This window comes from Crocodylus porosus, unplaced genomic scaffold, assembly GCF_001723895.1.
Source record: "Crocodylus porosus isolate Cpor-Errol unplaced genomic scaffold, CroPor_comp1, whole genome shotgun sequence".
Lineage (NCBI taxonomy): Eukaryota > Metazoa > Chordata > Crocodylia > Crocodylidae > Crocodylus > Crocodylus porosus.
The window spans coordinates 1899588-1912509 of NW_017728947.1; the positions used below are offsets into that span (position 1 = coordinate 1899588).

Sequence of the window (12922 nt, forward strand, 5' to 3'; positions counted from 1 at the left end):
ACTGGGGGGGCAGGAGCTGGGGGCGGGGGGTGCTGAGGCCTGGCTTGTAGGGGCTGTGGGACAGGGAGTGGAGGTGTGGAGGGGCAGGGTGTCTGGTGGGTTAGGTGTTATAGAGGGCTTGGGGGCAGGGGAAGGTAGGTGGTGCTGGGGGAGACAACTTAGGGTGTGTCTGGGGAATGGTGGGTGCTGGGTCAGGGTCTCATGGAGGGTGGGGAGCAGCCCTGTGGGTACCTGACTGACTGGCCCCTTTCATTCCCCTTCCCCTCACCAGGGCTCATTCCCTGCCCGGTATGTCCGGCCCCTCCCCACCCCTGAAGCCACCTGCACAGCCCTGCCCCTGGACAGCAACCACTCGGCCTTCTTCCTGGTGGATAACGGGACCCATGGGCACCCCGGGGGCCAGAACCGCTTCCGCACCCGCCTAGAGGGGCACATTGCTCAGCAGTGTGTGGGCGCCAGCGGTGAGTGCCCAACCTGGCTGGGCCACAGGCACCACGGTTATGCCCCCCCTATAGGTGCCATGGTTACCACCCCCACACCATGGTTACCTCCCCATCCAAAGTTACAGTGATTCTCCCCTACACCACCACTACCATCTTTGTTACCATGGTTACCCATCTAAAGCTACAGAAAACCTGGACCAGACTGTAGTTACTATGGTTACCACCCCCACTCCTGGTTACTACTCCCCTTCCCCCTGGCCACTTATAACAGTTATCTCCCTTACAGGCCACTGTTACCATGGTTACCCCCCAAGTACAGTTCCTCTGGTTGCTCCAAGTTACCTTCCAGTACCTAGTTGCTTCTCCTCCCTATTCTGTGGTTACCATGGTTACCCCTCACACTGGTTACAAGGACTGGCCATGCCTTCCCCCTCAGCCTGGTTACTGTGGTTACCCCTTCTCTTGTCCCACAGTTACCATGATTACCCGTCATCCTGGTTATGAAGACTGGCCATTCCTCTCCCCTAGCATGGTTACCATGATTATCCTGGTTCCATGGTTACCATAGTTACCCCTCCATGCTTAACCTCAGGACCATTGTTTTCCCCTCCCCTGTTGTCTCCTCTCCCCTCCATGGCCCTGACCCTCCCCACTGCAGGACAGGGCAGCATCCAGATCCCTGTGCTGGTGATGCTCATCGGGGGTGATGCCTCCATGTTCACGGTACTCGGGGTGTGGTGTGCAAATCCCAGGGACCAGAGAGGGGGGTGGGGGAGGGCCTGTGGTATCCATAGTGGGTAGGGGTCCAGCCCCTGGGGGTAATGGGGGGAGCAGGTTGACACAGGGTCCACAAGAGGGGTCCCTGGTGGCTGCTGAGTGTCCCCATCACCCCACTCTCCACCATCTTGCCCCACAGCGTGTGTTGGAGGCTGTCCAGGCATCCATCCCCTGCCTGCTGGTGGAGGGCTCTGGGGGAGTGGCCGATTGCCTGGCCCAGGTGCTGGCTGAGACCCAGCCCGGGGAACCCGTGCAGGCACTGGCACAGGAGAAAATGCAAGACTGCTTCCCGCCCAACGACCTGCCACATCTGGCCAAGCAGGTACTGCAACTGGGGACCCAGGTGTCTGGGCAGGTTAGGTGGTGCAGGGATGGACATAAAGCCCCAGGCATCCATGTGAACAAGGGTGCATGGGAGGACCCAGGTGTCCTAAAATCATAGAGAAGCAGGGCTGAAAGGGACTACCAGAAGTCAGCTAGTCCAACCCCTGCCTGGGTGGGATTTAATGTCAGCCTTCAACTACCTGAGCAGGGTTTCAAAGAGGTGGGAGCTGAACTGTTTTCTGTGGTAGCAGATGACAGAACAAGAAGCAATGGGCTCAAGTCTGAGTGAGGTAAATTTAGGTTAGATATTAAGTAAAACTTTCTCACTATTAGGGTAGTAAAACACTGGAACAAGTTACCCAGAGGGGTTGTGAACTCTCCATCCATGGAGGTTTTTAAGCCCCGGCTAGACAAAGCCTAGGCTGGGATGATCTAGTTGGGGCTGGTCCTGTTTTGAGCAGGGGGTTGGACTAGATGTGACCTCCTGAGGTCCCTGCCAACCCTCATTTTCTATGATTCTATGACCACAGCAGCCAACATCCTGCTGCTGTAAAAGGTTGTTAATCCAATATATGCACAGGAGAACCCAGGCACAGGCTATGTCCCCTACTACAAAGGAAGACACCCCCCAAGTCTGCACCAACCTGACCAGGGGTAAAATTCATTCCTGACACAACTATACTGACTGGTTTGACCCTGAGTGGAGGGGCAAGACTCTCTAGCCAGAAACCTTCAGCCTAGTCCTATCAGGAGCCCTGGCACACCCCAGTCACAGTTCCCAGTCTGGGCTGCAGCCAACACCCAGGCCTCTGAGGGAGGCTTAAAAACATCCTGACACTTGTTATAGGAAGTGGGGAAGGGGCAACCAGCAAAGCTCAGAAGCCTGAGAAATCCCCATAGCAGAGCACAGGCAGAGCTACACATAGATCATCCCTGACCAGTGCCTGTCCAACCTCTCCTTGAACCCATCCAGTGATGGAGAGTGCACAGCTCCCTTATTCAATATAATCCACTGCCCCACTGCTCTAACAGTGAAGTGTCCTGGCAATGGTGGTGGTTGGAGACCCACATACTGGAGGGACAGGGTGCTTGAGGACCCAGATGTCTGGGTTCGGAGAAATGGGAAGTAACAGCCTCAAGTGGAACCCAGGCATCCTGTGGGGTGGGTGGATGATTGGCGGTGCAAGATCCCTGAGATGGGTCCTAAAGGAGGAGTTAAGGATGGGGTCCAGAAAGGGGGATGGGCATGGGGGGTATCAGGGTCAGCAGTCCCTCTAAGCTGTGTGGTGTATGCAGCCACACAGGCGCGCCTCATATTGCAGCATGAGCAAGCCTGCATGGCCATGCACACCACACAGCTTAGAGGGAATGCTGATCAAGGTCCCTCCACAGTGATGGAGTAGTCGGGGTGCTAGGCGGGGGGATTCCCAACACTGATGGAGGGAGCACAGAAGGGATCCATGATGGGACTGAGGCCCCAGGACAGAAATAGGAGTCTAGGAGGGTGTCTGACCTGCCCACACACCCACCACCATCACAGGTGGAGAACATCATGGCGCTGCGAGACCTTGTCACCGTCTACTCTGATGAGGAGGGGGTGGACGAGTTTGAGACCATCCTGCTTAAGGCACTGGTGAAAGGTGAGACCACCCCCCTCTCTGACTCCCAACAGGACCTCATCCCTGGGCACCTTGGCCCCAGACAGCCTGTGAGCCTGCCCACTCCCCTCCAAGTACCTGGTGAGAGGCTGAACTCTGAGTGACCCAGATGGGGAGAAGCTAGAGGTCCAGCCCCCCTTGGCCAGAGGGGTCTTGAACTCATGTCACCGCCCAGAAGAGATCCTGGTGCCCTGGCCAGTGCTGGGTTGGGTGGGGGCCCCTGTCCACCCCTTTTGAGCCCTGGGGCAAGAGGCCTGGGGCATGAGGGAGACAGCCAGACACCTGGCTTGGTCAGATATGGGTTCAAATCCCCTCAGGCCAGGCCCCTCCCTGGGCTAGTGTCTCCCTCCACTGGGATGACAGAGTTCCCCACACCATCACCAAGCATCTGCATTGGGGAAGCAAATCCAGATAAGCCTCAGAGTGGAGGGGCAACACCATTCATACAGGATGGAAAGGGTGGAGCCATATCACAGGTGCTGGGGGGCAAGTGACCCCCTCCCCCCACAATCCACCCCCTTCCCAGCCTGCCGGCGCACTAGCGAGGTCACCCAGTACCTGGATGAGCTGCGCCTGGCTGTGGCCTGGAACCGGGTGGACATCGCCAGCTCCGAGCTTTTCCGAGCTGATGTCCACTGGAAGGTGAGTCTCATTTGGGCAGGAGGTGGAGCTGGTGGGGGTCCCCTTCCTGTCACAGGGGCCTGGAGGGGGAGGGGTCTGGAGAACCAGGACCGAACTTGGAGGAGGAGCTGAGTGGGGACCCCCTGGGAGCAGGGTGGTCCTCGGGGAAAAAGTTGGGAGTGGCAAGCCCCCAGCCCCTTGATCTGCATGGGGGAAGGGAGCACCAATGTTGGAGTGGGTACTAGTGTGTGCTGGACCATGGCTAATGATGCTCTCTTTTCTCTCCCTCCCCCACATATGACCCCTTGACGCCACCCCATCCTCCCTGCACCGCATCCTCTGCCCCCAAACTTGTCCCCACCCTGGCAGCCTTCCCTGCTGGTAGACCCCATGCGTGACGCGCTGCTGGTGGACCGCCCAGAGCTGGTGCGCCTCCTGGTAGAAAATGGATTGGATGCAAGCGAGTTCCTGACCTGGGGGCGCCTGGAGGAGCTGTACAGGGGTGCCCCTGAGACCTCGCTGCTGTGCCAGCTCCTGGAGCGGCGCCAGGGGGGCACTGAGACCCACCCCCCCCAGTATCTGCCCCTGGGCACACGGCCCCATGATAGCCGCCTGCCCCAGGTGGCCCGCATCCTGCGAGAGCTTCTGGGAGATGCCTGTACTCCCTTTTACGTTGCTGCTGGGCACAAGGGGGCTGGGGTATGTAGGGGACAGTGGAGGGACATGGGAGGGGCAACATATGTCTTTTGCACTGGGCTGCAGCCCCCTGGGTGCACTGGGGGGGCATTACTGGGGGGGTATGGGTGGGGAGAACTGGGCTGTAGTCCTCTGAGAGCATGGGGGGCGGGGGGGACAGTGGACTAGCCACAGTGCCAGCCTGGATCCCCTGAGGTTCCCAGGAAGCAGGAGGGGATGGGGAGGGGGGACAGAAGGAGGACGAGATGGGGGGCAGGTGGAGGGATGGAGGGGCTGGCTCATGGACAGGGGGTGCCACAGGTGGGTGGGGGTAGGGAGCTGGGCAGGAAGTGGGGTACTCACTGCCCCCCTCTTCCCTCCAGCATAAAGGGGCCATGGAGGACAGGGACCCCCTGTACTACAGCCAGCGCTCCCCAAACCCCTGGACTGACCTCTTCATCTGGGCCTTGCTGCTAAACAGAGGCGAGATGGCCATGTACTGCTGGGAGATGGTGAGGGGTCGGTTGGGGCAACATGGGGTAGGAGGGACCCTAGGGAGGGGCATAGAAGGCTCGGGGGGGGGCATTGGGGGCACCTGGAGATCAGGGGCCAAAAGGGGGGGAATGAAAGACCCCTTGGGGGTAGAGACCCCAGCGTACAGGGGCCTTTGTGTGCTGGGAAACCCCCAGGCCTTGGATGTGAGGAGCTGGGTGGGATTTGGGGGTCCACCCCAAGAAATTCCATAGGCCCTGGGGGGGCTGGATGGTTTTTGGGGTCCCCCTCACCCGCTGTCTCCCCAGGCCCCAGATGCGGTGGCGGGGGCCCTGGCAGGCGCCTCCATCCTGCGGCAGCTCTCGCACCTGGAGCAGGAGGCACAGGAGGCTGCAGCCATGAAGGAGCTGGCGACCAAGTTTGAGGGGTTGGCGATAGGTGGGTGAGGGGTCTGAGTACCCCAGGACTGGGGGGGAAGAAGGGCCCCATGTTAGACCTTTCAACCCCAAATTGTGCCCCCTATGGGGATCCTGGAAGGAGGGGTACTAGGGGGTGTCCAGCATTAACCCTTTCACTCCCATAGGCCTGGTGTGTGTGTGGGGGGGTGCACATGGGTGTACATGCCCACAATGGTGGGTGAGGGCTCACTAGTGCACCGTTAACACTTTCCTGTCCTTTCCACAAGCCTAGTAAGATGGAGGTCAGGGGAGCATCCCACGCTAACCCTTTCATTCCCACTAGCCTGGTGGGTGATGGGAATCCAGGGTGTGCACACACTTGTGCACCACTAACCCATTTTTTTCCACAAGTGTGGTGCGGTTGGGGCCAGGGATGCTTCCTTCATTAACCCTTTAATTCCTACAGGGCTGGGGGTTCATATCCCACATTAACCCTTTTGTTTCCACAGGCCTGGGGGCAATAGTGTGTGTGCGCATGTGTGTGTGTGATAAGCCCCTTCTTCCACTGGCTCTGGTGAGAGGTGGGGGTCAAGGGAGCTCCCACATTAACACTTTCACTCTCATAGGCTTGGTGGGTGATGGGAGAGTGTGTGCGTGTATGGTGGGGGTGTTCCCATGTTAACCCATTTATTCCCATGGGCCTGGTGGGTGGTGGGGAGTCTGTGTGTCTATCCTGTGTGCATCTATCCTGTGTTAACCCTTTCCCTCTCACAGCTGTGGTGAGAGGGGAGTATCCCACCTTATCCCTTTCCCAACCCCAGGCCTGGCTGGGGACAGGGTGAGGGGAGGGGGTCAGGGAAACATGCTGCTTGAACCCTTTCTCTCCCACAGGCCTGGTGGGTGAGTGCTACCGGAGCAGTGAGCACTGGGTCCTGCAGCTCCTAGTGCGTCATTCCTGCCTCTGGGGTGGTGCCACCTGCCTCCAGCTTGCCCGCCAGGCTGATGCCCGCAGCTTCTTTGCCCATGATGCTGTGCAGGTGTGTCCCCAGGGAAGGAGGTCAGAGGAAGCAGGAGAGGCCTTTGTGGGGGTGGGGAGTTCTGGGGGTCTTTGGGTGGAAAAGAATCAGTGGATGGGGGGAGGAAGGAGGCTGTGGGGGAAGGATGAAGGGAGGGGGTCCTCATGGAGGTCATGGGTAGGTGGTGAGAGCAGAGAAAGTTCCCACCCCCCAAGCACTGACCCCCTCATCCCCACAGGTGCTGCTCACCCAGAACTGGTGGGGCGAGATGAACCGGGGCACCCCTGTGTGGCAGCTGCTGCTCACCTTCTTCTGCCCCCCGCTCATATTCACCAACCTCATCACCTTCCGGTGAGTGCAATAGCAGGGAGGGGGAATGGGGGTGGGCACTGCTGTGGGGAAGCTCACAGCACCAGGGACTCCATCTCAGTGTCTCCTTCCCCTACTGCAGCAGGTCCACGGAGGAGGAAGGGTCTCCAGAGCCCCCCGGCACTATGGAGCTGAACAGCATAGATGTTAATGAAAAATCCTCCATGAGGGGCAGCCTGGAGGGGTACAGTGGGGGGCTAGGTGGGAGGGCTTTAAACTGGGTCCCCAGGACATTGAGGGTCCTGAGTACTGTTTTCTTCTGTCCCCCAAAGGCCAGAGTGCCCCTCCCTATTCCCCTCCCCCCTTTCAGGACATTGATATGGGGAAGCTCACAGCATTGTCCCCCCCAACTTAATCCTCTCCTTGCCTGTGGGTTGGAACGCCCCCCCCCCACACACACACTTTCTCTTCACATCTTCCTGTCCCCTCCCCCCCGGCAGGCCCCCCGAGTCCTGCTCAGGGCACTGCTGTGAGGAAGCTCATAGTGTTCTCTCTCCATACTCAGACTTGCCCCTTTCCTCACTGGCATTGGCAATGCATAGTAGGGGTTGCACCCCCTGTGAACCGACACTCACCACCCCCAGCGGTGTCTGCAGGTGGTCCGTGATTGCTGCTGGCTGCTGCCAATGCTGCTGGCAGTGTCTGTGCGCGGTTGCTGACCACTGGTTGGCACTTACCACCTCCCTGCCCCAACAGTGCCACCACCACCACCACCTGCGGGAGTCCACTTTGCCACCAGTGTTCATACTCACTGGTCGACCTCCATGACCCCTGCCCCTCAGGGCCCTGCTGTGACAAAGCTTACAGCATCCCCCTGTTCACAGCCCTACTCCCCAGTTGGACCCTCCCCAGTGCAGGGCACTGGCAGCGGGGTGCCGTGGGGAAGCCCACAACACCCGCCTGCTCACAGCCCCTTTCCCCAGTCAGATCCCCAGCCTCCCACATACACACTCAGGGCACTGCTATAGGGAAACTCATAGCATTCCCCTTGTTCACATCCTCTCCCCACAGTCAACCCTCACCCGCTTCTTTCAGGGCACTGCTATGAGGAAGCTCACAACATTCCTCTGCTCACAGCCCCTCTCCCCATAGTGAACACCCTCCCCCTTGAAGCTCAGGAAACTGCTGTGGGGAAGCTCACAGTCTTGCTTCCACCCCCCATGCTGTGCCCATAGGCTAGAGGTGGTGGGGAGCCCCACAACTGGATGGGATAGGAAGGACTGGCTGCGGCGATGGCACTGGTTCTGGGGGGCACCAGTGACCACCTTCCTGGGCAACGTGGTGATGTACCTGCTCTTCCTGCTGCTCTTCGCGTATGTGCTGCTGCTGGACTTTGCACCGCCCCCACCTGAAGGCCCCCATGGCCCTGAAGTCCTGCTCTACCTGTGGGTCTTCAGCCTGCTATGCGAGGAGCTGCGCCAGGGCTGCTTCGCTGGGCACCAGCCTCTGCCCCAGCGCATCTGTGCCTACTTGAATGACTCCTGGAACCAGCTTGATCTCACCGCACTGCTCCTCTTCCTCATGGGTGCCATATGCCGGTGAGGAGTCTGCCTGCCAGGCGTGGGACTTGTGCCTGCAGGGCCCACTTCCTCTACGTACGTCCCCTGCCTGGGCACTGTGTCCCCCAGTGGTCTTTAGCCCAGACATGATGCCTTCCAGTCCAGGCTTGGTGCTTCCCATGTGCCGTCCAGCCTGGGCACCATGACCCCCCCCACCCAGGCATGGTGCCCTATATGTGCTATAGAGCCTGAGCACTGTGCTGGTTGGGAGGCTGGTCATGGCCCAGCTGTGAAGAGGGCCGAGCTGGCCACACTGAGGATGGGGTTTGGAGAAGTGGGTGTACTAGCCATACAGAGGGCCCCTGGGGTCTCTCATGGGGTCTCAGCTGGAAAAGGGGGGGTGAAGGGGGAGGGTCCCACCTGCCTCAGCATCCCTGGGGGAAGGTTTCAGGGGGTCCCCAGGCTCATGCCTGCCCCCCTTGGTTCCTCCAGGATGTCCTCCTGGACATACGAGTCTGGGCGCACGGTGCTCTGCCTCGACTTCATGGTCTTCACCCTGCGACTCATCCACATCTTCGCTGTCAACAAGAACCTGGGCCCCAAACTCATCATTGTGGGCAAGATGGTGAGGAGTGGGGCAGTTTGGAGAGGACCAGAAAAGGGGGCTCTGATGGGTGTTGTGGAGCAGGTGCCATGGGGAGACTTTGGGTGCCCTACAGTAAGGGGATACAGGGGGATCCCAATCAGGATGGGATGCTGGGAGGGTCCCTTGCTGGGGCCAGTGAGGGGGTCTGTGTGCTGTGGGGGTGGGGATTAGGAAGGGGCACCCTGGGCTGTGGGGGGTTCCCAGGCTGGGGCTGGGTTTCCTGGTCTCAGCGAGGCCATGAAGGCTTGTGGGGATGCTATGAGGTCTGCTCCAGAGGTCCCATAGGGGCATGTGGGGAGTTGAGAGGTCCCATCAGGGCTCTGAGAGTCCCATGGAGTCTCTGGGGGGTCCTGTGAAGGTTTGGAGAGTTCTGAGGGGTCTCAGGGGGTCCTGGAGTAATTTGAGGGGCTCTGAGGATCTTGTGACAGTTTGGGGGAGTTCTGTGCAGGATCAGAAGGTCTCCTGAACGTTTGGGGGTTCTAATGGTAGCTCTGAGGATCCCATGGGAGAAAGAGGGGTCCTGTGAGGTTTCAGGGGGGTTCTATGGGGCTATGAGGGTTATGTGGGGGTTTAAAGGGTTCCCTTGGGAGACTGGGCATCCCATGGGGATTTGGGGGGTCCCATGTCAGGCTCTGATTCCCCACCCCACCTCCACAGATGAAGGATGTCTTCCTGTTCCTCTTCTTCCTGGGTGTGTGGCTGGTAGCCTATGGGGTGACCACGGAGGGGCTGTTGCACCCCCATGACCAGCGTCTGCCCTGGATTTTCCGCCGCGTCTTCTATCGCCCCTACCTCCAGATCTTTGGCCAGATCCCCCAGGAAGAGATGGATGGTGAGGGCCTCTGTGGGGACAGATCCAGCCCCAGGCTGGGGAGCACTGGCCTGGTGGGGGGGTTTCATAGTTTTCCTAGACATTAGGGGTTGGAACAGACCTCGTAAGATAGAGTCCAGCCCCCCTGCCATAGGTAGGAAGTCAGCTGGGATCAAGTGATCCAGACCTTCCTGGTGTTTATGGCCGTTAGACCTTGTTATCCCTTGGGAAGCTCTGATGAACAGCTGTTCTCCCAGGTCCTGATGTACTCCTCTTATATAATTGTAGGCTGCTACCAAGTCCCCCCGAGCCTTCTCTTTTCCAGACTGAAGACTCCCAAATCCCTCAGCCTCTCCTCATACAGCCTGTCCTCCAGGCCTTGGATCATACAAGTGGGTCTCCTCTGGACTCTCTCAAGCTTTTCCACATCCCTCCTGAAGCAGAGGGCCCAAAGCTGGATGCAGTAGTCCAGATGTGGCCTCACCAAGGCCAAGCAAAGCAGAAGGATGACATCCCTGGTTTTGCTTGAGATGCATCAGTAGATGCACGCCAATTTGGTTAGCTTTGCCAGCCACAGCATTGCACTGGTGACTCATATTCATCTTGTGGTCAATCAGGACCCCCGAGTCTCTTTCGGTCATGGTGCTAGCGAGCGTACCACTGCCGAATTTGTAAGTATGTTGAAGGTTCTTCCTACCAAGGTGCAGTACCTTACACTTCTCTACATTGAAGGCCACCAGGTTTTGGTCAGCCTACCCTGAAAGTGTGTCCAAGTCGGCGTCTATCCCCACCCTGTCCTGCAGTGTGACCACCCTCCCCCATAATTTGGTGTCATACATGAACTTTGCCAGTTCGCATCTGACTCCTGACTCCAGATAGTTAATGAAGAAGTTAAAGAGTACCGGTCCAAGTACTGAGCCCTGATGAGGGACTCCACTGGTCACCCTGCACCATGTTGATTTACTCCTGTCAACTAGTACTCTTTGCATCCAACACCATAGCCAGTTACCTAGCCATCAGACCATAAGATGATCAAGGCCACAGTTCCCCAGTTTAGCCACAAGGACGTTGTTGGGAACTCGGTCAAAGGCTTTCTTGAAATCCAGATATATGTCATCCATGTCATCTCCCTCGTCCAGGGCATATGTTACCTGGTCATAGAAGGTGAGGCTGGTCAGGGAAGACCTGCCAGTCACAAAGCCATGTTGGCTGGCATTCAGAAGCTTGCCTTCCATTAGTATGGTGTTGATGGATTCCTTAACAATTTTCTCCAGGATTTTTCCAGGGATGAACCTCAGACTGATTGGTCTATAATTAGCCGGATCCACTCTCCTCCCTTTCTTGAAGATCACAGACCGCGTTGGCTCTTTTCCAGTCTTGTTGGACTTTGCCCGAGCACCAAAAATTTTCAAATATCTTTGCCAAGGGGGGTGCAATGAAGTCTGCCAGCAACTTCAAGACTCTCAGGTTCATTCCGTCCTGGCCCGTGGACTACTGACTGTCCAGTTTCTCAAGATGTTCCCTCACCTGATCCACATCAATTCTGGGCCCACCACCTGCTCCCAGGATGTTTCATGTCCTTTCTAACAGTGTGATTCTCTTGGGAGGGTGAAAAACTCATGCAAAAAAAGTCATTTAGGAGATTGGCCTTTTCTTGGGCATTGGATGTCAACTGTCCTGTCTGATCTTGCAGGGGCCCAATGCTATCTTTTTTCTTTTTTTGACTTCCCACATATCGGAAGAAGGACTTTTTGTTGTCCTTAATCCCCATAGCTAGCCTGAGTTCAGTTTGTGCCTTGGCTTTTCTGGACCACTCCCTACAGGTGCGGGTGAGTGCTGAGTAGTCCTCTTTGGTGATGCTTCCCATTTTCCAACTGGTGTAGGCTTCTCTTTTGAGTTTAATGAGGGACTCAGGGGTGTCACTGTGGGCTACTGACCCCCATTCCCCTCCCCACAGCGGCCCTGATGAAGGCCACCAACTGCACCGGGAGTGCAGCAGAGGACTGTGCCAGCACCTATGCCAACTGGCTGGTGCTGGTTCTCCTTGTTGTCTTCCTCCTTGTTGCCAACATCCTGCTGCTCAACCTTCTCATCGCCATGTTCAGGTACTGCTGAGGTGGGAGGGGGAAGGAGATGCATGTGCAGGGCATGGGTGTGCAAGGAGGTCAGGCCCTCATGCATGGGGTGAGTGTGCAAGGATCCTAAGCCCTTGTGCACAGGGCAAGTGTAAGGAACCAAGGCCCTTGTGCATGGGTAAGTGTGAAAGGGTCTCAGGTCCTTGGGTGTGGGGTGAGAGTGTATGAGGCATGCATGTAAAGATCACAGGCCCTTGCATGTGGAGTGAAAAGTGTGTGAGGATTCCAAGCCCTCGGGTCTGGGGCAAGTGTGCAAGGCTCCCAGGCTCTTGTGCAGAGGACAAATGTGACAGGATCTCAGACAACTGTGGATAGGGCATGTGTGTGAGGATCCTAGGGCCATGTGTGAAGTAAGTGTGTGAAAAACACAGGACCTTACACAGAACAATTGTGCAGTGATCCCAGGCCTTCGTACACAGGGTAAATGTGAGATCCCAAGCCCTCGTGCATGAGGTGAGTATGTGAGGATCCCGGGCTTTTGTGCATTGTGTGTGAGGATCCCAAGGCCTTATGTATAGCATGGCTGCCTGAAAGTCCCTGGGCACTTGTGTGTAAGGCATGTATGCAAGGATCCGAGGTGTCAGTGCCTGTTGGTAGGGAGCATGTCAAGCAGACAGCACACGTGTGTTTGTACAGTGAGGCAGTGAGTATGCAACAGGCTCACAGCACTAGCACATGGGTGCGATGGATCACGACTGGTGGGTGCTGTGGGCTGTAAGCATGTGAGAGCCCTAAAAACACACAAGGGGCTCATGCACCACAGTGGGTCACGGGTGTATGAGGGGCCCATGAGCATGGGGGACAGGGAGGTAGGGGGTCCTCCTCCACCTAACTCCCCCACCCCCCTCCTTCCAGCTACACCTTCTCCAAGGTGCAGGGCAACAGCGATATCTACTGGAGGTCACAGCGCTACAACCTGATCCTGGAGTACCTCAGCCGTCCTGCCCTGGCGCCCCCCTTCATCCTGCTCAGCCATTTGTACACCCTGCTGCGCCCCCGCACCCGATGCTCCCACAGCCAGCACTTCTGTGAGCACAGGGTCAGGGGAGCTGGGAGCA

The 12922-nt window shown here is 57.7% G+C and overlaps 2 protein-coding genes across 7 annotated transcripts in view; both read left to right on the forward strand.

Moving 5' to 3' along the window:
• The window catches only part of LOC109320799 (AP-2 complex subunit alpha-2), a 621923-nt gene that overhangs the window by 198043 nt on the left and 410958 nt on the right, over nucleotides 1–12922 (forward strand). The window lies entirely within an intron of this gene.
• TRPM4 (transient receptor potential cation channel subfamily M member 4) overlaps nucleotides 1–12922 on the forward strand; it is an 18512-nt gene that overhangs the window by 3347 nt on the left and 2243 nt on the right. For both annotated transcript variants that reach the window (XM_019551059.1, XM_019551058.1), the window contains exons 6-21: nucleotides 272–461; nucleotides 1102–1166; nucleotides 1360–1542; nucleotides 3085–3184; nucleotides 3729–3844; nucleotides 4193–4522; nucleotides 4882–5010; nucleotides 5299–5428; nucleotides 6280–6425; nucleotides 6643–6755; nucleotides 6856–6957; nucleotides 7949–8311; nucleotides 8765–8897; nucleotides 9576–9750; nucleotides 11687–11834; nucleotides 12720–12892. In XM_019551059.1, coding sequence (XP_019406604.1) covers nucleotides 272–461; nucleotides 1102–1166; nucleotides 1360–1542; nucleotides 3085–3184; nucleotides 3729–3844; nucleotides 4193–4522; nucleotides 4882–5010; nucleotides 5299–5428; nucleotides 6280–6425; nucleotides 6643–6755; nucleotides 6856–6957; nucleotides 7949–8311; nucleotides 8765–8897; nucleotides 9576–9750; nucleotides 11687–11834; nucleotides 12720–12892 — 2596 coding nt within the window. The remainder of the gene's footprint in view (nucleotides 1–271; nucleotides 462–1101; nucleotides 1167–1359; nucleotides 1543–3084; nucleotides 3185–3728; nucleotides 3845–4192; nucleotides 4523–4881; nucleotides 5011–5298; nucleotides 5429–6279; nucleotides 6426–6642; nucleotides 6756–6855; nucleotides 6958–7948; nucleotides 8312–8764; nucleotides 8898–9575; nucleotides 9751–11686; nucleotides 11835–12719; nucleotides 12893–12922) is intronic.